This window comes from Artemia sp. Qi Xiang Cuo, chromosome 18 (assembly GCF_049724085.1).
Source record: "Artemia sp. Qi Xiang Cuo chromosome 18, ASM4972408v1, whole genome shotgun sequence".
In the NCBI taxonomy this organism is placed as follows: Eukaryota; Metazoa; Arthropoda; class Branchiopoda; order Anostraca; family Artemiidae; genus Artemia; species Artemia sp. Qi Xiang Cuo.
Genome location: NC_142811.1, coordinates 55,144,829 through 55,171,385, shown reverse-complemented (window position 1 = coordinate 55,171,385; position 26,557 = coordinate 55,144,829). Strand labels below are relative to the sequence as shown.

At 36.8% G+C, this 26,557-nt stretch overlaps 1 protein-coding gene across 3 annotated transcripts in view; it reads left to right on the top strand.

The window, feature by feature from the left end:
• LOC148941663 (uncharacterized) overlaps positions 1 to 26,557 on the top strand; it is a 221,190-nt gene that overhangs the window by 61,334 nt on the left and 133,299 nt on the right. For all 3 annotated transcript variants that reach the window (XM_089104430.1, XM_089104429.1, XM_089104428.1), the window contains exons 8-9: positions 10,199 to 10,387; positions 25,826 to 25,948. In XM_089104430.1, coding sequence (XP_088960556.1) covers positions 10,199 to 10,387; positions 25,826 to 25,948 — 312 coding nt within the window. The remainder of the gene's footprint in view (positions 1 to 10,198; positions 10,388 to 25,825; positions 25,949 to 26,557) is intronic.

The following is a 26,557-nucleotide window of genomic DNA, read 5'->3' as shown; positions in this document are numbered from 1 at the left end:
ATTATAGCCTAGTAAGTGGGATTAAACCACACTTTTCGTACAGCCTACTGTTTGAAATACGGTCAGTAAGTCCGTAAATTATTACTGCTTTTCAATAAATAAGTTATTACTACTTCTGATGAATTTATTATTATTATTATGATAAGGTATTATCATATTGTTATTATGCTATTATTATTATTTATCTGCAAACCCGTTATACAAAAACAAGAAGACAGAGTATTAACAAAAGAAAAAAGGAAAGAATAATCAATTTTTTTTTCTTTTCGTTTATTTATTAGCAAATGTGTCAAAAGAAAAACACAAATGTTAAATCTAATGAGAGTGTTTGGGAATAAACACAAGAACAAACAATTACAAAACACAAGAAGTGTCTCAGTAACGTAAGCCAAGGATTTATTGCATAATATATTATTATATATATATATATATATATATATATATATATATATATATATATATATATATATATATATATATACATAAATATATAAATATATATATAAATATATATATAAATAATAATATGTACATACTATCTTTATAAGGGGGGAATAATTGTGTATGTATTTATTTATTTATTTTTTCTCGAAAAAGGCTTCATTTTCTTCGAGAAAATGTGTATCCTGGGATTTTCTGGCCTACAAAAATGATTTAGATAGATTTTGAGAGCCAAAAGAGGTTGGAGGGCAACTACCCTCCCCTCTCCCCCACGTCCCTTTTTTCCCGACTGCATCCGATAAAAATTTTGAGATAGCCATTAAGTTAAAATTGTTCAAAATTCAGATAACAAAAACTCAGGGGGGCAGGCGTTGTAAGTTATGCCCTGGGGCATATATGGTTCTTATGAAAGGGATGGTGGTATAAACTTCAGAGAGGGCTCATTTGATTGGAAATTGAAAGTTCGAGTTCAGTTTTTAATGGTCAAAAGAGATCCGATGGCAACTAGCCCCCCCCCCCCCACGCCTTCTTTTTCCAAACCCATCTGATAAAAATTTTGAGATAGACATTTGGTTAAAAAAAATAGAAGGTCGGTTAAGAAAAACTCCGGTGTCAATACAACCCCCCAGGGCCCGGGGGAAGGCGTTAAGGCATGTATGGTTCTTATGAAAGGGATGCTCGTATAAATTCTATATATATCTTATTTTATTTGAAATCGAAAGATTTATCTCACTTATCAGGAGTAAAGATATTTAAAAGTAAATAGCTCCTCCCCCCACGTCCTTTTTTCCCCAAATCCACGCACAGCAACATATCGTATAGCACGTTTTTTAAAAATTGTTCGAAAATTAAAAAACAAAAACTCCTGTGTCAACACCGGAGTGGTGTTGTAAGTTTCATTTTGGGAACGCGTATGGTTCTTATAAAGGGATGCTCGTATAAGCTTGAGAGAGGGCTCATTTGATTGGAAATTCAAATTCCTTGTCCACTTTTAAGTAGTCAAATAATTTCCAAAGACAATTAGCCCTTGAGATAATCATTGCATCAGATGAAATTTTTGAGATTGCCATTTTGTTAAAAATGGTTCAAAGGTCAGATAACAAAACTCTGATGTCGACACAATCCCCCAGGGCCCGGGGACAGGCGTTGTAAGTTATGCCCTGGGAGCATATAAAGTTCTTATGGAAGGGATGCTTGTATAAACTTCCAAGAGGGCTTATTTGATTGGAAATTAAAAGTTCTAGCTCGTTTTTTATAAGTCGAAAGCGATCGGAGGGGAGCTAGCCTCCTCCCCCACCCCTGTTCCCCCTAATGCATCAGATAAAATTTTTGATATAGCCATTTGGATAAAAATAGTTAAAAGGTCAGATAACAAAACTCTGATGTCGACACAAGCCCCCAGGGCCCTGAGAAAGGCGTTGTAAGTTATTCCCTGGCGGCGTATATGGTTCTTATGAAAGGGATGCTCGTATAAACTTCCGAGAGGGGTCATTTGATTGGAAATTGAAAGTTCTAGTTCACTTTTTAAGAGTCAAAAGATTTCCAAAGACAATTAGCCCTTGAGATAGCCATTGCATCAGATAAAATTTCTGAGATTGTCATTTTGTTAATAATAGTTCAAAGGTCAGATAACAAAACTTTGATGTCGACACAACCCCCCCCCCCCCCCCCGGGCTCGGGGACAGGCGTTGTAAGTTATGCCCTGGGAGCATATAAAGTTCTTATGGAAGGGATGCATGTATAAACTTCCAAGAGGGCTTATTTGATTGGAAATTGAAAATTCTAGTTCACTTTTTATAAGTCAAAGGTGATCTGAGGGGAGCTAGCCTCCTCCCCCACCCCTGTTCCCCCAACTGCATCAAATAAAATTTTTGAGATAGCCATTTTGTTAATAATAGTTCAAAGGTCAGATAACAAAACTCTGATATTGAGACAGCCCCCTTGGACCCGGGGGCAGGCGTTGTAAGGTATGTCCTGGGGGCATATAAAGTTCTTATGGGATAGATGCTAGTATAAACTTCCAAGAGGGCTTATTTAAATGGAAGTTGAAAGTTCTAGTTCACTTTTTATGAGTCAAAAGTGATCGGAGGGCAGCTAACCCCCCCTCCCCCTGCCCTTTTTCCCCAAATGCAACAGATAAAAATTTTGAGATGAACATTTTCTTAAAAATAGTTCAAAGTTAAGATAAAAAGAACTCTAGTATCAACACAGCACCACAGGGCCCGGGAGCAGACGTTGTAAACTATGCACTGGGGGCATATATGGTTCTTACGGAAGGAATGATCGCATAAACTTGAAAGAGGCCTCATTTGATTGGAAATTGAAAGTTCTAACTCATTTTTTAGAAGTCAAAAATGATCGAAGGGGAGCTAGCCTCCTTCCCCCCCTCTTTCCCCCTAAACGCATAAAATAAAAGTTTCGAGATCGGCATTTTTTTAGAAATATTTCAAATTTCAGAATAAAAAAAAAAAAAAAAAAAAAACATCGGTGTCGACACAGCCCCACAGGGCCCGAGGGCAGGCGTTGTAAGTTATACCATAGAGGTGTATGGTTGTAATGGAAGGGATACGCGTAATTAAGGTCATAAAAACTCAGGTGTCGACACAACCCCCTAGGGCCTGGGAACAAGCGTTGCAAGTTATGCCCTGGGGCATATAGTTCTTATGGAAGGGATACTCATTCATTCTTCAGAGAGGGCTCATTTGATTGGAAATTGAATATTCTAGTTCACTTTTTAATATTCAAAAGAGATCCGAGGGCAACTAGTCCCTCCCCCGCACCTTCTTTTTCCAAACCCATCTGATGGAAATTTTGAGATAGCCATTTAAAACAAAATAGTTCAAAGGTAGGATGAGAAAAACTCCGGTGTCAATACAGCCCCCCAGGGTCCGGGAGAAGACGTTCTAAGTTATGCCCTAAGGGCATGTATGGTTCTTATAAAAGGGATGCTCGTATAAACTTCATAGAGGGCTTTTTGCAATCAAAAACGAACAAAAATTAATTTAAAAAACTTCCAAGGGGGCTTATTTGATTGGAAATTGAAAGTTCTCGTTCACTTTTTAAAAGTCAAAAGAGATCGGAGGACAACTAGCCCCCCCCCCCCTCCTCCACGCCCTAATTGCATCAGATAAAAATTTTGAGTTATACATTTTGTTAAAAATATTTCAAAGTCCCGATAAAAAAAAAACTCCGGTGTCGACACATCCCCACAGGGCCCAAGGGCAGGCGTTGTAAGTTATGCCCTGGGGGTATATATGGTTGTTATGGAAGGGATGCCTGTATAAACTTCATAGAGGGCTCATGTGATTGGAAACTGAAAGTTGTAATTCACTTTTTAAGAGTAAAATGTGATCGGAGGGCAGCTAGCTTCCTCCCACACTCCATTTATTTTTTTCCCAGACGCACTTCATATAGAAGGGTTTGTCGTATAAACTTAAAAAGGGGCAAGCATCTTTCACTTTGATACCAATTTTTATACTTTGATGAATATTTGATTATTTTTTTAAGTTTGATTTTAAAATAATGAATTTTTAAATACTCGGATTTGTTTACGGTCAAAAACGGACAAAAATTAATTTAAAAAAAATTTCCGGAAAATAAGTTTTTCAAAGAAAAGTAAAGGCCACTTTAAACTCACGCTAAGCAGATACAAATACCTGTTAAAATCAAACTCAAAACGACCAGAAATTACTATTAAAGAATAAATGAAACCCAAAACGAACAGAAATTAAATAAACAATCATAGGAAAAACATACAAGTAATAACATAAATGAATGAATAGATTTTAAAGCAAGTAATGCTTAGATTGAATATTAAAATCAAGCATAAAACGAAAAAAAATATTTTGCTATTGAAGTATAAATGAAACTTGAACCGAACAGAAATTAAAGAAACAATCAATGCAAACTGACATACAATACATATTAATGTAAATGAACAAATATATCTTAAAACGAGTGTAACTTAAATTGAATATGCAAATCAAGCTTGAAACGAACAAAAATCACTACAGAACAAGTTTCGGTATCGTCTTCTTCTCTCACTATAAAACTCTAAAACCTACTGCGTTCATTGGCTCTTTACTGTAAAGTACATGCGTCTTTAACAGTTTTGCAAAGTATGAAGAACATCAAATTGAGTGTTTTATATATAATTATATTAGCTGTTGAAATATAAATCAACTCAATAATTTGTTCCATTCTAATTTCACTTTTATTTTCAATACTGCAAGAACTGGAAAATATAATTATTGTAATATAATTCAGTTTCATGGAAGCGCCAGGGACGCAGTAGGCTTTTGGTTTTTATTTACAGCTAAGGAAGGGGGCAGTATGCAAACATTTGTTTGTAGTGAAACTATATTTGTCTTGTACAACTACGGAAAGATCTAATAAATTAAACTGAATATTTTATGTATAATAGTATAAAATTCATAAAATTCATAAGTTCAAAAGGCCACTGTAATTCCAGTGCTTATTTTAGGTATAATGTACAAAAGAAAGTATTTTAATTAAAATTTGTTTTCACTAAAGTGCCGATGACGCAATAGGTCTTAGACTTTTACAGTGAGAGAAAAAGGCGCTAATTCTAATTTAAGGTCATTTAAAATGTTTAAGGGGTTGATTGATGCAAATGGAGCACAGGTAAATTCTATTAGAAAACTAGTTAAAGTGAGAGCCGCAACAGCTAAAGAACAAGGAATGGAACAAACGACAGTGAGAATCACATTGAATTGTAAACGAATTTTGATCAGTGATCTGTGATTGGAAATTGGAAAAGACGTATTCATTATCGATAACGTCTTAAGAAATTAAAGGAGTGGATGTATGAATCTAAACTGCTAAAGTAAAAAGCGTGGAAAAAGCTTTCTGAGGTAAAGATGAACAAAAATTGACAATGAAATCTACGGTTGGAAAACAAAGCATAGCGAATGCTGGCCATAAAAACGATCTATATAGGTCAGGACTTTAAGAAAAAGTTTGTATTTTTCCACAGGGTGGCTGTATCGAACCTGTGGTGACGTCATTACGTCAAGAAAAGGCTCAAATTGTCTGTCGTAAGAAGACAAGCGACAATGAGAATCCCATATAATAGAAGCCTGCTGTGTGCCGAGCGCCGGAGCCACCGGTAGCCTCACCGCCGGGCTCCCGGTACTATATAGATATTATATATGACAAATTTACCCGCATGCAAAATTGAGCTGCCAAAGAGAAAGTACAAAATAGGTACCTCAAAAGGTCGATAAGAAACGTCCTAAGGGGTAATAAAAGGTGCTAAGGTCCCAAAAGGTCCTAAGGCTTAACAAAAGGTCCTAAGGTCTCAAAACGTCCTAAGGGGTAACACAACATCCTAAGGTCCCAAAAGGTCCTAAGGGGTAACAAAAGGTTCTACGGTCCCATAGGGTCCTAAGGGGTCCCAAAGGGTCCTAAGGGGTAACAAAAGGTCCTAAGGTCCCAAAAGGTCCTAAGGGGTAACAAAAGGTCCCAAAAGGTCCTAAGGTCCCAAAAGGTCATAAGGTCTCAAAAGATCCCAAAAGGTCCTAAAGGGTAACAAAAGTACCAAATATCAAAAACAGTTTTAGAACAGGGGCTGTTTGGTTTCCAGTCACTTTCTACCTAAAAAAAAAAAACGACTAGAAATCTCAATTTCTGATCCAATGAGCATACCCCGCAGTTTCTGCGACCATGAGGCGGAGGTTTGGACGATGAAGGGGCAGTGCCACTCCTATACGGAATAAATTCTGCTCATTTTCGGATTTTATGTTACTCTTTACTTTCTTTCATAATAACAGCGCAGACCAGAAATATTCTCCAGAAATCAAGAGGGATTAAATATTAATTTCTACTTCCCGCTCCTCCTGCTCCTGAAGTTTTTTGTACACCCCCCCCCCTCAAAGAAAAAAACACCCCCCCCCCCCCCCAAGCAAAAGTACTGGATACTGCGGTGGGGATTATATATCAATTTCTACCTCCACCCTCCTCTCGTCTCTTCATTAAGAACTAATCCTGTATTTATCTGAAGGCTCAATTAGAGTTGGGATGTTATGGCATTAAAATGCACACTTTGAGGCATCTTCCTCCCTCCCTAACTACAAAACAATCAGAGAACCCTATTGTAGCAAGTTTAAGGCCTTATATGCAAATTTTTGAAATTGTGTATTTTTTGCCAAAGAATGATCGTGGGTAAAACAACAGCAAGTAAAGCAACAGGGAATTTACCTAAGGAAAGATCTTAAAAGTATTTCGCCTCTATATCCAGGATCCATTCACAACAAACTACATATATAAATTATAAAACTTACAGTAAAATGAGATCTTTAAAACTGAAATCAAAAAATTAAAACAGTCCCAAGTTTGTTGGTAGCCCACGTCATATCTTGGTTATGCCGGGGCTTGATTTGAAAAACGATCAGTAATTAAATTACAACAAACAGAAATTATTCTGTATATGAGGAGGGCTACCCCCTGCCCAAAGCCTTACTCTTTATGCTAAAATTGGACTGTGTATCTTAATTCTTTAAAAACGACTGCTGAAGCGCAAGGGCCGTTTAACTAAAATAAGAATTTATTTAACACACTGAGCTGGTAATAACTTATTCGGCAGCAACTGGTTGAAAAGCCGACTAAATTTTAAAAAACGGTACTGGAATTTTCGATTTCAAATTGAATGAGCCCCTCCAAAGTTTTTTCGACCACCACCCTTCCCATGAAAACCTTATATCTTAACAATCGGAAACTTGCATAGCTTACTTCCCTTACCCCAGGGGCTGGAAAGGGGGTCGTCAAGCCCGGAGGCATGGTTATTAGACCTCTGGACTATTTTAAACAAAATAGCTTTCTCAAAGTTTTGATCGGAAGCGTTTGAAGAAAAAAAAAGTGTTGCGGGTGGTTTGTTGTCCTCTAATCACTTTTGAATCTTAAAAAGGTCACTAAAACTTTTAATTTGCAATCGAATGAGCCTCCTCCAACGTTTATACGACTACCCCTTCCATATGAAGTGCCTCTGGAAAGAAATAAATAAACAAATGTTTATACATTAAACCCTTATGACTCTTTACTATAACCAATGCTATAGAATTGCCTCTGACTTAAACAGATGAGCATAACTTTTAATTTTCCTTCTAATGAACATCCAGAATCATCAAGGGAGAATATGGAGAGATTTTACGCGGGGGGGTACATCTAGGGAGGGGATAAACGGCGGCTCCCATAAAATTCGTCAGATAATCTTTCCTTAGGAGAAAAAATCTGTTTCCTTGCAAAATTAAAGAGTTAATTTCTCTCCCCTAGGTTAATGAACTTAGTAAGACAATAATTTTTTATTAGACCCTTAACAGTCATTAGGAGTACATGTAATCAATTTGATTTCATATACCGAATTAAAAAAAAGGTCATATTTAAAGAAATTCCTTGCTGGTATTGCTGATATTCCTTGCTAATTTCCTTTGTGATATTTTATTATATAGTAAAGTAAGAGGTGGTTGTAGGGGGAGGGCAGATGGGCACTTGCCCTGGGTGCAGACAGTTTAGGAGTGCAAAATTTCAAATAAGCTATCTAAAGGTTATAATCATTTTATAATTTTCAAAATTGTATTTTTGTTAAAATAACCTAGACGGTACAGTGGACAGTATTTATATGCATTTTGAATCCGAAATTTTCACTTTTCCCTTCTTTCCCATCTTCAACATCAGTCCTTGAAAATTTTTGACATAACACCTTTAAAGTAGGTATTGTTTTCTTAGACCACACTGCCGTTCTAAGACGAACAAATAAACTTTCAAATGGGGATAAATCCATTTATTTAGACAGTGAAAAAACAGGTACAAAAGTCCAGATATTTCGGTCACATATACGGTGACCGTCTTCAGTAATACTAAAATTGTGTGGTCTAAAAAAAAAAACACCTAATTTAAAGGTGTTATGTCGAAAATACGTCGTATATATGGGGAAATGAGACCAACCCAGTAAACATCTGTAGACTCAACAATTGGTTTACAATTAGAAGACCGGGAAAGCTTTACCACTTTCACTGGAATTTTTTTTTACGTTTTGGCAATAATAAAGAAGAAAATTTACATCAAGAACTTTGAATGAACTTTGTCAATGAACTCTCTCTGAAAATAATCCAGTGAATAATCCGGAAGTTCATTATTTTGTGAATGACCCGAAAATTTATTTATTTTGTTGTATATAAATATGCTTGTTTCAATTTTATTATTTTAGTATTTTTACTGAAGACGGTTGCTTTATATGTGATCGAAATATCTGGACTTTTGTACCTGTTTTTTCACTGTCTATATAAATGGATTTATCCCCATTTGAAAGTTTATTTGTTCGCCCTTGAAAATGAAAGTAAGCAGACCGAATTTAAGCAATTTTAATGTTTTTTGTAATATTTTGTGTTCAAATTTTGTTAATAAATGGAAAAGTTTGTTGAAGTTTGGCCTGGAAATTTTTGGGAGGCAGGGAGGAGGGGTGTTAATCAAGATTTTGCCCCGGGTGCAAGAGGCCAGAACTGCCACTGGGTTAAGTAAACATTATTATTATGCATTATTTGTTTGTCTTTAGCTGTAATAGATCCTGATTTCTTCCCCCACTTAATAAAAAAATGTTTTGCTAAAAAATTAAATCAAAGGATTTAAATTAGTGAGGTCGAATGGGTCCTACTTGAAGAAGGCATGAGGACCGCATTGTGTGTTTTTTGTTATTACTTTATTGATTTATTTTTATTATCATTAATCTTCTGGTTCATCAACAGGGTTATTCCTAGAGGGGAGAAATTATGTTTAATAGGATTTTTCTCTTTTTGTTTTGATAATTTGACTGCAAGTGGGAATGTACTGGTTTAATTCTATGGTAAATAGAACTGAACTGAATGGAGAATAATGCTAATCTTGTAAAAGTGTTATGTACAGAGGAAGAAATGGTGCTGACCTTGATTAATTTTTATTAATTAATTTTGCATTAAAACTGGTTTGATTAGTTTTGCAATTATTACAAATGATCAATAACGACGCACAAGTCGAAGAGAAAAAACGACACGTTGACTTTCTATCCTTAGTCTGTCCTTTAGTCTTTTTGTTATGTTTCTTGAGAACGATGAATTCTGTAAAGGTTGCCATATAATAGTCGTAAGCTAATTTCTCTCTCATCTTTTCCTTCTCCCTCTCACCCTCTTACTTTACATTTATTACGCGATTAATGTCTTACATGTGATACATCTGCTGTGTCTTCTTTTTTTCTATTATTTGCTTTTCAGTGCTGTTTCGCCATTGGACATGCCCTCAAATGTAAGCAAGGCTCAAACAGTCAAATGGGCTATTTCACCTTCGGCTCTTAATGGGCTGTTTATTTTCAGTGCTATTTCGCCATTGGATATGCCCCCAAATTTACACAAGGCTCAAGCAGTCAAATAAGTTATTTCACCTATGGCTCTTAATGGGCTATTTATTTTCAGGGCTGTTTTGCCATTGGATATGCCCCCAAGTGTACGCAAGGCTCAAGCAGTAAAATGGGCTATTTCACCCTTGGCTACTAATTGGGCTATATATTTTCAGTGCGGTTTCGCCAATGGTTATGCCCCAAAATGTACGCAAGGTTCAAGCAGTAAAATGGGCTATTTCACCCTTGGCTATTAATTGCGCTATATATTTTTAGTGCTATTTCGCCATTAGATATGTCCCCAAATGTACCAGGACTTAAGCAGTAAAATGGGCTATTTCACCCTTGGCTATTAATTGGACTATTTATTTTCAGTGCTATTTCACCATTGGATATGGCCCCAAATCTACGCAAGACTCAAGCAGTCAAATGGGCTCATAAACATGTCGCCGAAGGAATCGCATATTTCAAGAAAGGCAACGAAACTGAAGCTTTTCAGTGTTTGAACAAAGCCTTGCAAATTGACCCTTGCAATGTTGAAGGATCAGTGGCTCGAGGAGCATTGTAAGTTCTTTTTATTATTAAGTAGGGTGGGCAAAGTGCTCGATATATTTGTGTGCATAAACTTGTTTTTGTAGTTTTCTTGAAATTACGTGGAGTTTCAATGAGCGACGTCAAGCTTTATTCGCTGACAACTTTTTTAATTTGATAAATGGTATGTGAGCATAAGATGTGCGACGATTACCTGGGCCAATTGCCAAATAAATTTGAGCTTTCTCTTTGCTTCTCTCTAAGGTGTGATAATGGAAAGTGGGCATATAGCAAGAAATCAACTTTTAACGTTTAACTTTTTTAACGTTTTTGTTTTTACCGAAACCTTTTTTTAACTTTTTTAACGAAACTTTTTTTTACTTTTGAACTTTTTTAACGCTTTTTTTAACGAAACTTTTTTTTAACTTTTGAACGTTTTTAACGCTTTTTTTTACTTTTTTAACGCATTACATGAACAAAAATTTGTTCATGTAATGCACCCCTTTAAAAGTGTTTAGGGGTTGACAACTTAAGTGTTGGGGTGTACTTAGAAAACAAATCTGATGCATTTGAGGGTACGAAAAATTCAATTTCATATCCGCTACGAAGAGGGACGTGCAAGTTAGTAGCGGTTCTGGCCTCTCTTGCGCCCTTGGCAAAATCTTTATTAGCGCCCCCCCATCCTTGTCTCCCAAAAATATTCAGGCTAAATTTTAACCGGATTTTCTTTTATTAACAACATTTTCTATTTTCTTTTAATCTTGACTTTTCTTACTTTAACCTGTGGAACTTATTTTTCTACGAAGTGGAACTCTACGAAGTTTATACAAGCATCCCTTCCATAAGAATATATATGCCCCCAGGGCATAACTTGCAAGGTCTGCCCCCGGGTCCTGGGTGGGTGTGTCGACACAGGAGTTTCTTTTATCTGACTTTTTAACTATTTTTAACAAAATGGCTATCTCAAAATTTGTTTTTATGCTGATCGGTAGTCCTTGGTGAGCTAATCAAGTGTATAAAGGTTTCCGAGCAAAAATTTGTTCATGTAATGTACCCCTTTAAAAGTGTTTAGGGGTTGACAACTTAGGTGTTGGGGTGTACTTAGAAAACAAATCCGGCTCAATGTTTAAGGTAAAAGTGGGACTTGTCTGTAATAATTGATTATTATGCGTTGGTCATCTTTTCGATGAGGGTTTGTCATCTTTTTCTAGTTGATGTACCTATAACTTCCTATGCATTTGAGGGTACGAAAAATTCAATTTCATATCCGCTACGAAGAGGGACGTGCAACTCAGTAGCGGTTCTGGCCTCTCTTGCGCCCTTGGCAAAATCTTGATTAGCGTCTCCCCCCCTCCATCCTTGTCTCCCAAAAATATTCAGGCTAAATTTTAACCGGATTTTCTTTTATTAACAACATTTTCTATTTTCTTTTAAGCTTGACTTTTCTTACTTTAACCTGTGGAACTTATTTTTCTACGAAGTGGAATTCTACGAAGTTTATACAAGCATCCCTTCCATAAGAACATATATGCTCCCAGGGCATAACTTGCAACATCTGCCCCCGGGCCCTGGGTGGTTGTGTCGACTCCGGAGTTTCTTTTATCTGACTTTTTAACTATTTTTAACAAAATGGCTATCTCAATTTTTTTTTTTACGCTGATCGGTAGTCCTTGGTGAGCTGATCAAGTGTATAAAGGTTTCCGAGCAAAAATTTGTTCATGTAATGCACCCCTTTAAAGGTGTTTAGGGGTTGATAACTTAGGTGTTGGGGTGTACTTAGAAAACAAATCTGATGCATTTGAGGGTACGAAAAATTCAATTTCATATCCGCTACGAAGGGGGACGTGCAAGTCAGTAGCAGTTCTGGCTAAGTTTTAACCGGATTTTCTTTTATTAACAACATTTTCTATTTTCTTTTAATCTTGACTTTTCTTACTTTAACCTATGGAACTTATTTTTGGAAAGTTTTTTTTTAATTAATTTTTGTTCGTTTTTGATTGCAAAAAGTTTCAAGTTTTTAAAAATTCCTTATTTCAAAATCAAACTAAAAAAAAAAAAAATAAAATTTTAATAAAATTATCAAAAATGTTTTTTTTTTTTTTTTTTTTTTTTTTTTTTATTCTTCATTAAATACACATACAGTATTAAATTTTATTAATCCCTCAAAGGCTCATTGGCCTGTACAAAGAGGGAAGACATATGAATTACAAACACAGAGATAAAAAACAAAAGAAAATTTAAAATGATCACCTACTCACATATGAAGGAGAAGAAAAGAAAATATAGATAAAATGGAAACTATAGAAAAAATTAGAATACATAAACTAAATTAATTAATTATATTCAATAGACTCAAAAAAAAAAAAAAAAAAAATATTACTATAAGCCTGTAATGGTGCAAAAGCAATAAAATTTAACCCGTCTTCATGAATGCTACTCCTTAGTGAACTATACAAATTTCAGCAATAAATATTGATATTCATACCTGAGGCCTGGGACTCAAAGCGCAGAGAAGACCACCATAAAACAGAACTAAACATTCAGAGGACATCAACTCAAAAAAAAAAAAAAAAAAAAAAAAAAAAAAAAAAAAAAAATTCAGTTTTATTCTTAACTAAATGGTCCTTAAGAATCCTCTTGAAAGTGCCAAACGAGTGGCATTTCTGTACTGAAGAAGGCAGGGAGTTCTAAACCTGATGACAAGCGATGAGAGGATTGAAATCTGACCGCACAGTGGGAGTAGGATGAATGCAGATATTATGTGACGAACGAAGGTTATATGGAGCTGTATCAGAAATATACTGAGTAGTTTTTTGAAGAGATTTTGGAAGATTTCCATGAAGCTGATGAAAAACAAAAGAAGCACAAGAAAGAATGTAGATAGACTGTAGATTTAGACGCGGTCTTGGTGAAGAACGGTTGGTGTCAATAATCATACATGGTGTTTTAAAATACATTACAAAAAGCGACCGCAGTGTAGAAGGAAAAGTAGACATCCATACTATGGGGCAATACGAGACATATGACTGGACAAGGCAGAAAAAAAGAAACTTCAGAATAGATCCAGGAAAGGTGTGTTTGAGTTTTCGAATGACACCCAAACTCCGTGAGACCTTAACCCTAATCATGGCTATATGGTGTCTAAACGAAAGGTTCTCATCGAGCAGGATACCAAGAAACCGGACCAACCGATTCTTTGGTCTACACAAAGAGCCTTCTGACACCTGAAGCTGTGTCAGTTGAGGGAAAGCTACACCAATTCGAGAAAAAATAAGAAAATGTGACTTGGTAACATTCAAGGACAAGTAATTCGCTTCAAACCATGAAACTGCTCTCTCAAATATTGCCACCAGATTAGACCTGACATCACATTCCGTCCTCCCTAGAGTCCCAAAAGTGCTGTCGTCAGCAAAAGCAACGAGGCAATCTTCATTAGAAGTAGCATTGGGACACGAAGGAACATCCGGATGACACAGATTGCAGCATACTAGAGGACTGGTGTTCTTGACTGCTGAAATCAGATCATTGACATAAATCAGAAATAAAACGGGGCCAAGAACAGATCCCTGGGGGACACCATATTCTACTTCAGAAGGGCTCCGGAAAAGCGGATCAATTGAAATAAGTCTACCAGAAAGATATGATTCAAACCAAGAGTAAACATTTGATCTTATACCAATATGCGATAATTTCCAAAGAAGGATCTGATGAGTCAAAGAATCAAAAGCTTTACGAACATCCAAAAATAAAGCTGCCGGGATAAGACCAAAATCTATTGCCGAATGAATGAAATTCAACAGAGATGCGCAAGCATGCTCTGTAGAGTGATTCGCTCGGAATCCAAACTGGAAATCATGGAAAAAATTTTTCACATCCAGAAAACTAAGAGGCCTGGATAGCATAGCCTTCTCAAAAATTTTGCTGAAAACAGATAGAAGAGAAATTGGCCTATAATTAGCAGGATCACTCCGGGGCCCACCTTTATACAGCACTATAACCTTAGCTCGCTTGAGTGATTCAGGGAAAATTCCATTCCCGAAAGACAGATTGACAAGCTTAGTCAATGGTGACATAATAGCAGGAACAACGGCACGGATAACCCTTGTAGGAATTATGTCTGGCCCTGAAGACGATGAACCTTTAAGTGCATTTACGATCCGAGCTGCCTCAAGCTCAGAAACAGGGTTCAAGACCATTGACTTTAAACATGGGGGTGCAAGATAGGCTCTAATATCGCAACGAGGAGTTGTAGAGCTCACAGACGAAGCAGTCGTGCTTACGATATTATCAAAATAATAAGTAATCTCTATCTGAACATTTTAATCACCTTGGACAAATTTACCGTCAACTATAAGCGTTGTTTGAACTGAAGGCGGCGGGGGAGTAGGTTTAAGTACAGAATTAATAATTTTCCGTGTCTTCCCAACATCCTTTCCACACTCAGAAAATTTCCTGTGATAATACTGAGACTTGGCCTTCCGACACAGAGAATTAAATAAATTCCTATAGGCCTTGAACCGCTGATGATGAGAAGCAGATGACGAAGTCTTGTATAGTTTCCACAGATAATTTTTCCTTTTCCAGCTTTTATGAAGACCTGGAGTCATCCACGGATTCAGCAGTACTATCCTTTTCGAGGTATGAGGCTTTGGATTCTGGTGGCAAACTTCTAGGATACCTTCTTTTACTGAATCATAAAAGAAATCAAAAGAGCGGTTACAATCCGATTCAGAATCCAATCTATCCCATGACTGATTAGTCAAACGAGATTTAAGTAGACTTATCTCACTGACACCAAAACGAAAAAATGGGAGATTAGATGGTGAAACATTACGCTGCAATCGTTTAGCAGTCCTATATCGTAGCAGGGAAATGATCAGAAATATAACTAATCATCACCGAATTATCTAAGACATCAAGTGACGAAAAAATATTATCAATAAGTGATGCATGTATCTCAGTAACCCGGGTTGGTATACAAACTGAAGGTAGAGTTCCCGCAGAAAGCATCATTGACAAAAAATCTGCAGCCGAAACAGAATTTTGATCCAGCAGGTTAAGGTTGAAATCCCCCATAAGAATTAGTTCGCAAGGATACTTTTGGACTCAATCCAAAATCTCTTCTAGAATTTTCATAAACGAAGGAATAGATCCACTAGGAGATCTGTAAACCAAACCGACTTCTAAATTCTTACAACCTGACTTAATCTCAGTAAAAAGGGATTCAAAGATTCCTTCCTCATTTCTACTCAAATCATTTCGGAAATTACATACAAGATGATCGGCAATATACAGGGCAAGACCACCTTTCGCCATCCGTTTCCGATTCATCCTCTCCATCCTAAATCTTTGGATATCTAAAAGCATATCCTTTTTTGAATCCAGGAAAGTTTCACATAATCCAATAACATCCGGAGTTCCATCACTGACGATCCGTTTCAGCTCATCAAAAGAGGAACACAGTCCCTGAATGTTTAGCTGAAGCACAGAGAAAATACCATCTTGTTTAGAAGAGGCAGAACCACTTAATTGCGAAACATATTTACTTTCAATAGCCGATTTAGGATCATTATAATTCCTATTTCTACTTCAAACTGAATTATTAATTATACTTTCTATATCTAAAGGATTATTTTGTAACTCAGCAAAACGTTCCCCCAAAGAGTTGACATCACCCTGGTCACTAAAAGAATTAATCATTTTACTTACGGTGGATACATGGCAAGACCTCCCTTAGCCATCTTGCAGCGGTTTATACGTTCCATTTTGTAACCATGGATATCCAATAGCATTTCATTGCAAGAATTCAAAAACGTCTCACATAAACCCACAACATCAGGCTGTCCATCAGAAACAATTTGTCTTAAATTATCTATTGACGAGGAGAGACCCTGAATGTTAAGCTGAAGTGCTGTCAGAGAATAATTTCCTTTGGTAACCTCCTCTCCCACCAAATCCGAAACATATTTACCATTACAAATAGGGTTAATATTAATCAGATTTTGATTAGCCTGACCCACAGAATTATTGACGATACTATTTACATCGAAAGGATTATTTTCAAGCTCGCAAAGCCGACTCTCATGGCTTTAAAAATTCACAAAAACAGGTTTTACTTGGAGTCTATTAAAGTCACCAGATGAACCAAAAAAAAATCTTTACTTAAATCAATTGCAAAAGAAAAACCTGTCAAAGGATTACAAACAAACAAATAACTAATTGGACAGCAGGTATTATCGGAATGAACTATTAGAACGGAAAGAGAAACGAAAATGAAAAAATAAACAAATAGAAATAAAGTAAATAAATGAAAATGAATGACCTGTGGAAGCCATTTACAAATTAAGAAAAATACTAACAAGTCACATACTAGTCATTCGTGCAAATAGTTTATTTTACGTATACGAGTTTCACCGGGAACTTTGGCTAGAACTTGTCCATGGTCAGACCAAACGATTCTTGGACCAAAGGTGCTGCGAGCCGCGTTTAACAGATCGCGACGCTTTTTAGTTAGGTTTTCAGACACAAATACACCTGACTTAACCAACTTACTTTTTGCTGCAAACACTTCTCGAGCAATATCCAAGTTAGAAAATTTTACCAGGATGGGGGCAATTTTCACATTCTCAGTTTGAGTAGCAGGCTGACGGAATCGATTAGCCTTTAAGAGGTCCATTTTTTTGAAATCTTGCAAGCCCATTATTTTTGTTATCACTTCAATAAGATTATCCATCAATTCCACATTGGGGTTTGGTTTCACACCGTAGAAAATTAGGGTGTCAAGTAAGGTATCCTGCTCAAGTTGGTCAACCCTGTCCTCTATTTTAGAAATTTTATTTTCAAGCAAGTTCACAGCATTATAAAGTCTTTGAAGGCTTGTTTAAATTTTTTCAAATTTAGCATTATATTCAAGGGAAATAGAATTATAAACTTCGTTCACAATATCTTCACTGATAATTTCCGAACCTCGGCGATCTTTCATTGTGTCTGATACAACACGAGAAATGTCACTCCATAGGTTGGACTTAGTGTTGATTAGTTCCTCTTGAGTTTCATTAATTATTTCCTTTAAAGTTGATGCTGCTGCGGAAGTCGGAGTTGACGGCGCTAGGCTGGATTTTACTTTAGTTTTTTTGGGTAGAGACAAGTAGGTTTTACTCATAGTCTTGAAAATATCAGGGAATAGGCGCTGCTCTTCAAAAGCCTTATTTACATCTTTATCTGTCCTTGTACAAGCTTCTTTAAAGTGCTCATTCCAGTTGCGGATATGAGCTTGAGCTATATTATGCTCAGAGTGGGTACCGTAGCAAAAGACTAGGTATCTAGCTTGATTTTTCTGGTCTTTGGTGGTTTTAATAACTACTGATGGCCATAAGGGGTATCCCTGAAATGAAGCTAGGACAAGATCGAACTCTTTGTATTTTGCCATTATACAATCTGCAGATACGCAGGGGGAGGGGGGCACTACAGGTAAAAAACATAAACAACTAACTGTTCCAATCTTCCACCCCAAAGTACTCACGCTTGTAATATGTGCTTAGTTCCTTACACAAGTTCAACAAATTTCAGCAAGGACTATATCCGATTCAATTGGAAACTTGTTTAGCTCTTCACTCGTTGAACTCTGACAATGACTTATAGTATCAAAATAACTATAAGAAAGTGAAAAAATTGGTTTGTGTCAACATCGGGAGTTTTTATTATCTGATGTTTGAACTATTTTTAATAAAATGGCTATCTCAAAATTTTTATCGGATGGGTTTGGGAAAATAGGGAGTGGGGGGGGGGGAGGTAATTGCCCTTCGGTCTCTTTTGACTCTTTAAAAGAGAACTAGAACTTTCTATTTTCAATCAAATTAGCCCTCTCCGAAGTTTATACGAGCATCCCTTCTATAAGAACCATATATTTTCTCGAAGTATAGCTTACAACGCCTGTCCCTGGGGCCTGGGGGGTTGTGTTGACCCCGGAATTTTAATATCTGATGTTTGAACTATTTGTAACAAAATGGTCGCCTCAAATTTTTATCGGACGAGATTATCCATCCGATAAACCCAAAGGCGTGCTGGGCGGGAGGGGCTAGTTGCCCTCCGATCTTTTTTACTCTGAGAAAATGAACTAGAACTTTTAATTTCCATTCAAATGAGCCCTCTCTGAAGTTTATACGAGCATCCCTTTCATAAGGACCATATACGGCCCCAGGACATAGCTTACAATTCCTGCCCTCCGGGCCCTAGGGGGTTGTGTCGACACCGGAGTTGTTTTTTTTATCTGACCTTTGAATTATTTTAAAAAATGGCTATCTCAACATTTGTATCGGATGGGTTTGGGGAAAAAAGGCGTTGGGGGGCTAGGGGCCCTCTGATCTCTTTTGACTCTTAAAAATTGAACTAGAACCTTCAATTTCCATTCAAATTAGCCCTCTACGAAGTTTATACAAGCATCCCTTCCATAAGAATATATATGCCCCCAGGGCATAACTTGCAACGTCTGCCCCCGGGTCCTGGGTGGGTGTGTCGACACCGGAGTTTCTTTTATCTGACTTTTTAACTATTTTCCACAAAATGGCTACTTCAAAATTTTTTATCGGATGCATTTGGGAGAAAAGAGGCGTAGGGGGGATATTTGCCCTCTGATATCTTTTGACTCTTAAACGCTGAACTAGGAATTTCAATTTCCAGTCAAATGAGCCCTCTCTGAGGCTTATACGAGCATCCCTTTTATAAAAACCATATACGCCCCCAGGACAACACTTACAACGCCTACCCCCGGGCCCTGGGGGGTTGTGTTGACACTGAAGTTTTTGTTATCTAATTTTTGAACAATTTTGAAAAAAAACTGGCTATCTCAAAATTTGCAGCGGATGGGTTTGGGGAAAAAATGGTGTTTAGGGGGGGGGGCAAGTTGCCGTCAAATCTCTTGAATCTTAAAAAGTGAACTAGAACTTTAAGTCCCCAATCAAATGAACTCTTTATTAAGTTTATACGAGCATCCCTTTTATAATAGCCATACATACCCTCATGGCATAACTTAGAACGCCTTCCCCCGGGCTCTGGGGAGATGTATTGACAGTAGAGTTTTTCTTATTCAACCTTTGAACAATTTTTTTTTTAAACAAAATGTATATCTCAAAATTGTCATCAGATGGGTTTAAAAAAGAAGGCGCGGGAGGGGGGGGGGCTAGTGGCCCTCGGATCTCTTTTGACTCTTAAAAAGTGAACTCAAACTTTCAATTTCCAATCAAATGAACCCTCTCTGAAATTTATACGAGCATCCCTTTCATAAGAACCCTATATGGCCCAGGGCATAACTTACAACGCTTGCCCCCGGGCCCTGGGGGGGGGGGGGTTATGTCGACACCTGAGTCTTTCTTATCTGACTTTTGAACAATTTTAAACTTAATAGCTATCTAAAAATTTTTATCGGGTGCATTCGGGAAAAAAGGGGCGTGGGGGGGGGGGGCAAGTTGCCTTCCAATCTCTTTTGACTCTCAAAAACTGAACTAGAACTTTCAATTTCTAATCAAATGACCCCTCTCTGAAGTTTTTACGAATATCCCTCCATAAGAACTATATATTCCCCCAGGGCATAACTTACAGCACCTGCCCTCGGGCCCCGGGGGGCTGTGTCAACCCCGGAGTTTTGTTACATGGTCTTTGAACTATTTTTAAAAATGGCTATCCAAAAGCTCTTATCAGATGGGTTTGAGAAAAAAGAGCGTGGAGGGGGGGCTAGATTCCCTCCAGTCTCCTTTGACTCTTAAAAATGAAATAGAACTCTCAATTTCCAATTAAATGTGTCCTCTCTGAAGTTTATGCGAGTATCCGTCCATAAGAACCATATATGCCCCCAGGGCATAACTTACAACGCCTGGCCCGGGGCCTGGGGGGTTGTGTCGACACTGGAGTTTTTGTTGTATGGTCTTTGAACTATTTTTAACAAAATAGCTATCTCAAAATTTTCATCGGATGTATTAGGTTAAAAAGGGTGTGGGGGGGCTGATTACCCACCGATATCTTTTGACGCTTAAAAAGTGAACTAGAACTTTCAATTTCCAATCAAATCAGCCCCCTCTGAAGTTTATGCAAGCATTCCTTCCATAAGAAACATGTATGCCCCCCAGGGCATCACTTACAATGCCTGCCCTGAAGACTGTGGGGGGAGTGTCCAAAGATATAATTTCCAGAACTTTCAACTATGTTTTAACAAAATAGCTATCTCAAAATTTTGATTGGATGTGTTTGGGAAATGGTGGGCGTGGAAGGGGTGTTAGTTGCCTTCCAATCACTTTCGGCTATTAAAAAGGACACTAGCCATTTAAATTTCCAATCGAATGAGCCCTTTTTGCAGTTTCTACGACAACGCTTTTTATAAAAACTTTATATGCCCCCAGGTGGACCCCGGCGCCGCGCCGGCGGATCTGCCGAACGCCACTGACGAGAGGCCCGGTCGACCGCTGGCTAATTGTCGCTACGCCGCCGGCGCGCCACAGGCGCGCCGCCACCAGCAGAGGTGGAGGCGTTTGGCTGCCTTTAAGTTAATTTTGCGGCAATTCTTTATTGCATCAACCGCAAAGTCGGAATTTTTCTTTCTCGTGTGGTTTAGTATTTTGATTTTCCTGATTAGAAATCAAGCAGGGCTTGCACTATCCCCGAATTTTCGGGTATTTCCCCGAAAATCTATGCGTCACCCTAAAAAAAATTTGGTTCCCCGAATCCCCGAAAATCACGCAATCACGGTGCCACCCCTAGCGATTTATCAACAGTGACTTTCCCTGCCAAATATTACTTTGCATACCATAATTCTTCACTGCTCTCTTCTTTGTTAATTTTCGTCTCTTCTTTTACTTTGCATAATAACCAGACAGATGCAATTGCAATATACACAGTTCTTCATATGTTGACAAAAAAGTATCGTCTTTATGAAATGAGTTTAAATCATTTCGAATGCAGTTTCCTAATTGCTATTTCTTACATCATTCTTAGTCAAAGATTTAATTTTCAAGTTTCATAGAATTATAGAACGCATTCACTACTATACAGCTTCAGCCTTCAGTTGGATTTTGAAATTGATAGCCGACAGATTGTTTCTACAGATGAATTGTAAGTTTGCAGAATTTTTTTTTCTTTTGCTGTTTTTAGATAAGATTTTCTTAATGTAAGATTCACTCAATCGTGGAACGCCTGATAGATGAAAGGAAATACAATCTTCTTTCTGAAAAAATTTTACCCCCCCCCCCCCCAAAAAAACCCCTTCTATTGAGACAAAATTTAGCTATAGACTAAGCTATGTACAAGGTGGGGAATTAAAGATTGAAACGGAAGTGGCCCCAAAAATGTGATTTTTAAAATGATAATACCTAATTTTTTTTTTATTGAAAGCAGGGAGGCCAAAAAGATAATTATTTCTTAATTTAAAGTGGAGACGGAAGAAAATGGTATCAAATTCCCTGGGAAACCATTGAAACACAGCTTTTGTGTGTGCTCCCTTTTAATTAGATTCTTTGGATCTTATTGAATGCCACGGCGAATCTTAGAAGCAGAGATGCCAATAAGTTATTTTTTTATTTATTTAAAGCAGAGACAGTATCCTATCAAGATGGTATCTAGACGGGGGCATAGGGAATTATTATATTTAAGTGATAGTACCTTGTTTTTTTTTTTTATTGAAAGCAGGGATACCAAAAAGTTGAAAAGTTGACGAAAATTAACAAGATTTTCGTGAGTTATACTTGATACAGCACTTGCATGGTTTTATTCTCCAAAGGGAAAGGGACATATGCGTCCAATCCGTTTTTTTTTCTTATTGATGAAATGGGTATACTTTGAAAACATTCATTCATAAGTACCAGGTAGATTTACACTTAAACAAATTGTTGTTACAAAAGTAGTATCAGCATACTCACCTAATGTTGTGCTCGAGTGACAATGGCGCCCTTGGTCCAGTGCCCAACTTACATTTAAAGGCCTGGTAATATTAAAAGGTTTCACTTCGGGAGGTTCAAGGAGGAGTCTTGGACAGTCTTATGACCTAAGGGTACTAGACGTAACATTCTTACGTATCTACAGTGGTTTAAAAAAATCGATCACCCAACAAATGATTACCAAAAATATGCAAAATATGACAAATGTAACATTTTGAAATATTATAACACTTTTTTCATAGCTTTGAAGAAAAGAAAAAAAAAGGCTAAATAGCCCTAACTACGCTTGAAAGCTATTTTAAAAAGAAACTCTTTGGAGATTTCCATGGAAATGACCATAGCAGAAGCTTTGAGCCTGGGTGGGGATCAAAGAGGAGTCTTTGAGTATTTTGACCCCAGGTGACTTATTGTTGTGACTTTCTTAAATTAGGTAATTTTTGTGAGCATTTGGAAATCAAAGCTTAAACTCAATAAGTGATAATAAGTCTCCTAACATTTTGCTTGGATTAAACGTGACAAACTAGGATGAAAATCTCAACATCTTCCTGGAGCTACTTCAGTGGGCTTATTGCTTCATTTAACGGATGAGCTTTTCATTTTTTACCTAAGAAAATAGCTGGCACTTCATTTTTCTTCATACCGAATAAACCATTAAGTGTTTTTTGCTTCATTGTAATTAAAGTGTTCGCATGTGATGTGTTCATCATGAATTTTTCAATTTGATAAATTTACTCCTTTTAGATGCAGTTTATAATTTGACTGATATTAGGTATTTATCAGTTTATAATTTGGAATGAACTCCCACAAGAAAAAATGAATAATATCCAAAAGAGCAGCCATAAGCAATAAAAAAGCAGCAGTTCAGCCTTAGCCTACATGACATATATTCTATAAAGGAGCCAAAAAAAATTTAAAATGTATAATTTGTTATAAAAAAAAAGTTTTTAAAACAAGATTCCTTATTTTGAATCAAAAACCGCAAAAAAAAAAAAAAAAAAAAATCAATATCAAAGTCACCCATTTCAACTGTTTTAAAGGTGACAAAATAGATATAGGCAAAGGGCATTATGAAAAAATTAGCTTCTAAGTTCAAAGTTATATTCAAAGTTTTTACCCAGATAACTGACGAATTTTGTGATACGGAATTTGAAGTTTTGTATGCAGTAACGCTCGATGAAAAAACTACTAGTTTTGATAATTATTAATGTTAAGAATACATAGCTAATAGATACTTGAACTATTATGCAAGGGTTCTGAAACGCCACAGCCATTTTGTTTCTAACAAATGTCTACTTCTCTTGATGAATAACAAAGAAGACAAGTTTCCAGCCAGCGACTTGCGAAGTTTTAAACTCTTGAATAGGCTCGAATCTGTTGTAAATTTTAAGCTGTGATTTGAGAAAGACTTATGAAAACATTAATGTTTGCGGTAAAAATTGCTCGCGCCGGCGGCGCGCCGCCGACATCTTACCTGCGGTGCGGCAGCAGCGCGCTGTTTTTGCCCCGTCACCGCCGGTCTTCCCTCATCGGCGCGGCGCCGGGGTCTACCCCCAGGGCATAACTTACAACCCTTGCCCTGAGAGGTCTGGGGGATTGTCATACTCAAAGACGTAATTTCTAGAATTTTCAACTACGTTGAACAAAATGGCTATCTCAAAATTTTGATTGGATGTGTTTCGGGAAAAGGTGGACGTGAGAGAAAGGTTAGTTGCCCTCCAATAACTTTTGACTATTAAAAAGGGCACTAGCCCTTTGAATTTCCAATGAAATGAGCCCTTTTTAAAGTTTCTACGACAAAACTTTCGATAAAAAGCTTATATGCCCCGAGGGCATAACTTACAACCCTTGCCCTGAGGTTTGTGGGGGGAATGTCCTGCTCAAAAACTTAATTCCTATCTGGAAATCAACTACGTAGAATAAAATGGCTATCTCAAAATTTTGGTTGGATGTTTTTGGGAAATGGTGGGCGTGGAAAGGGTGTTAGTTGCCATCCAATCACTTTTGACCCTTAAAAAGGACACTAAAACTCTCGATTTCCAATTGGATAAGCCCTCTTTGAAGTTAATACGACGACCCCTTCCATATGAAGTGCCTCTGGGAATAAAAATAATAATAATAAATAAATAATAAAACATTGGAGCCGTATGGCCTTTACTATAGACCAAAAAGATTGGAGGGCAACTAGGCCCCCTGCCACTCCCTTTATTTCTCAAAATCGTCTGATCAAAATTTTGAGATAACCATTTTGTTCATTATAGTTTAAAGGCCGAATAATTATGCCTTTGGAGATATCATTACCCCCCACAGCCCCTGGGTAAAGGTTTTAAGCTATAAAAAATCCCATTGCTTACGTATAGTATTTTTTTATTGGGAAGTATGCATTCATTTTTAGGTCGGGGGGATTTTCTGATGGGGGATTCTTCACTGGAGGAATTTGCCAGGATTTCTATGCGAAATTCTTCTTGTCTTGTTTTCTCTTTGCCGATTCAATTTTATGCGTAGAAATGTCAAGGGTAATTGTCCGTGGTAACTTTTCACCAGGATTGAATTGTCTAGAGGATATTTTCTTGGGGAGGAAGGAATTTTCCGTGGAGGTTGAGTCAGATTTCCTGGCATTATTTAAAAAACGATCAGAGATTAAATAAAAAAAAGGTCTTTTCAACTGAAAGTAAGAAGCAACATCAAAACTTAAAATTAACAGAAATTATGGCGTATATGAGGGGGTTGCTCCTCCTCAACACCTGGCTCTTTACGCTAAAATCTGAATTTTGTCCCATTTTATTTAAGAATGACTCCTGAAACACAAGGTTTGTTTAATTAGTACTATAAGAAGCTTTTTTGAAAGTAACGTAAAGCGCGAGGTGTTGAGGAGGGGGCAATCCCCCTATACATAATAATCTCTGTTTGTTTTCAGTTTTAATGTTGTTTCTTACTTGAGAAAACTTGTTTTTTTTAATTAATTTCTAATGAAGGTGGCCAAATCTTTTTTGTCTTGTAATTTTAAAAGAAATGTTATTGAATTTATTTAGGTAATGTTAAAGAAGAAAATTTACAACTCAAGACTGGATAAACCTTGTTATTGAAATCTCTCAGTCAATTCTAATGAATGAATGGGAAGTAATTATTCTGTTCTGTATAAATATGTTAGTCTTAATTTCATTGCTTTAATATATCTGTTGATGACGATCGCTGTATATGTGATCAAAATATCCAGACTTTGTATCTGTTTCCACTGTCTAATAAATGAACTTCTCCCCATTTCAACGTTTATTTGTTCGTTAGAAGCTCGAAATAGAGGCCTTAAATTTGGATAGGAGTCCAGTCAACCTGTCAGTTCTTCGGAAGGACATTAAAAGTATCCCCTTTTCGTTTATTTTGACATTTCAATCCCAAAATGTTTTGGCAACCCTGATTTAATTACGTTTGTAATTGTCCCATGTTTGTTAGTATTTTTGTCCCATTTTCCGGAATATAAACCATGCTCAATATGCTTTTTTTTGCCATTTATTATTTACTATTAAATAAATTGAATAAGGGAATGAATTTCTAGGTATGCAAATCACGCAAATTTCGATAAGGCAGTTGAAGATTTCATGACTGCTTTGAAAGAAAATCCTTTTCATGCCAATGCTCAGAAGTACCTCGCTGAAACCCTTTGCGCTCAAGGAAAACAGTAAGTTTTATAGAATATAGCCATTCTTGTATAATAACACTACAGTTGTTGGAGATTTTAGTATAAAAAATAGAACTGATGACTATAGTAGGAGTTAACTAAGTTTTAGAGTGTCTAGTGGTGTAGAATATAGTAAATTGGTCTGTGCGACAATCCCTTGACACTCGAGGGAAACAGAAAGTATTATAGAATAAAGCTTGTGTTGTATAGTAGCTATATATTTATCTATTTATTTATTTGAAAACCCGTCATATAGAAAACAAGAAGAGAGAGCATAAATAATAAAAAAAAGAACAAAAGAATAAAAATACAAAAAATAAACACTTCAAAATATATCACTACTTCAACAGATTACTCTGTCTGTACTGATGTCCATAGATTATTCGGTTTTGATTAACGAGAATTATGCATAGAAGTTTGCTGATCAATGGCAGTAAAGGGGTCAGTAATGTCTAAACTTCAAACAAGATTTGAATTGTGGGCTCATATGGGGAATCGTCAAAGATGTTCTATGAAACGAAAGAAGACCGAAGTTTTCACTTGTCTGAATTTGTGAATAATTTCCAAAAAGATGCAATGGATTGGAAGTGCGGTAAAGGGACGGAATTA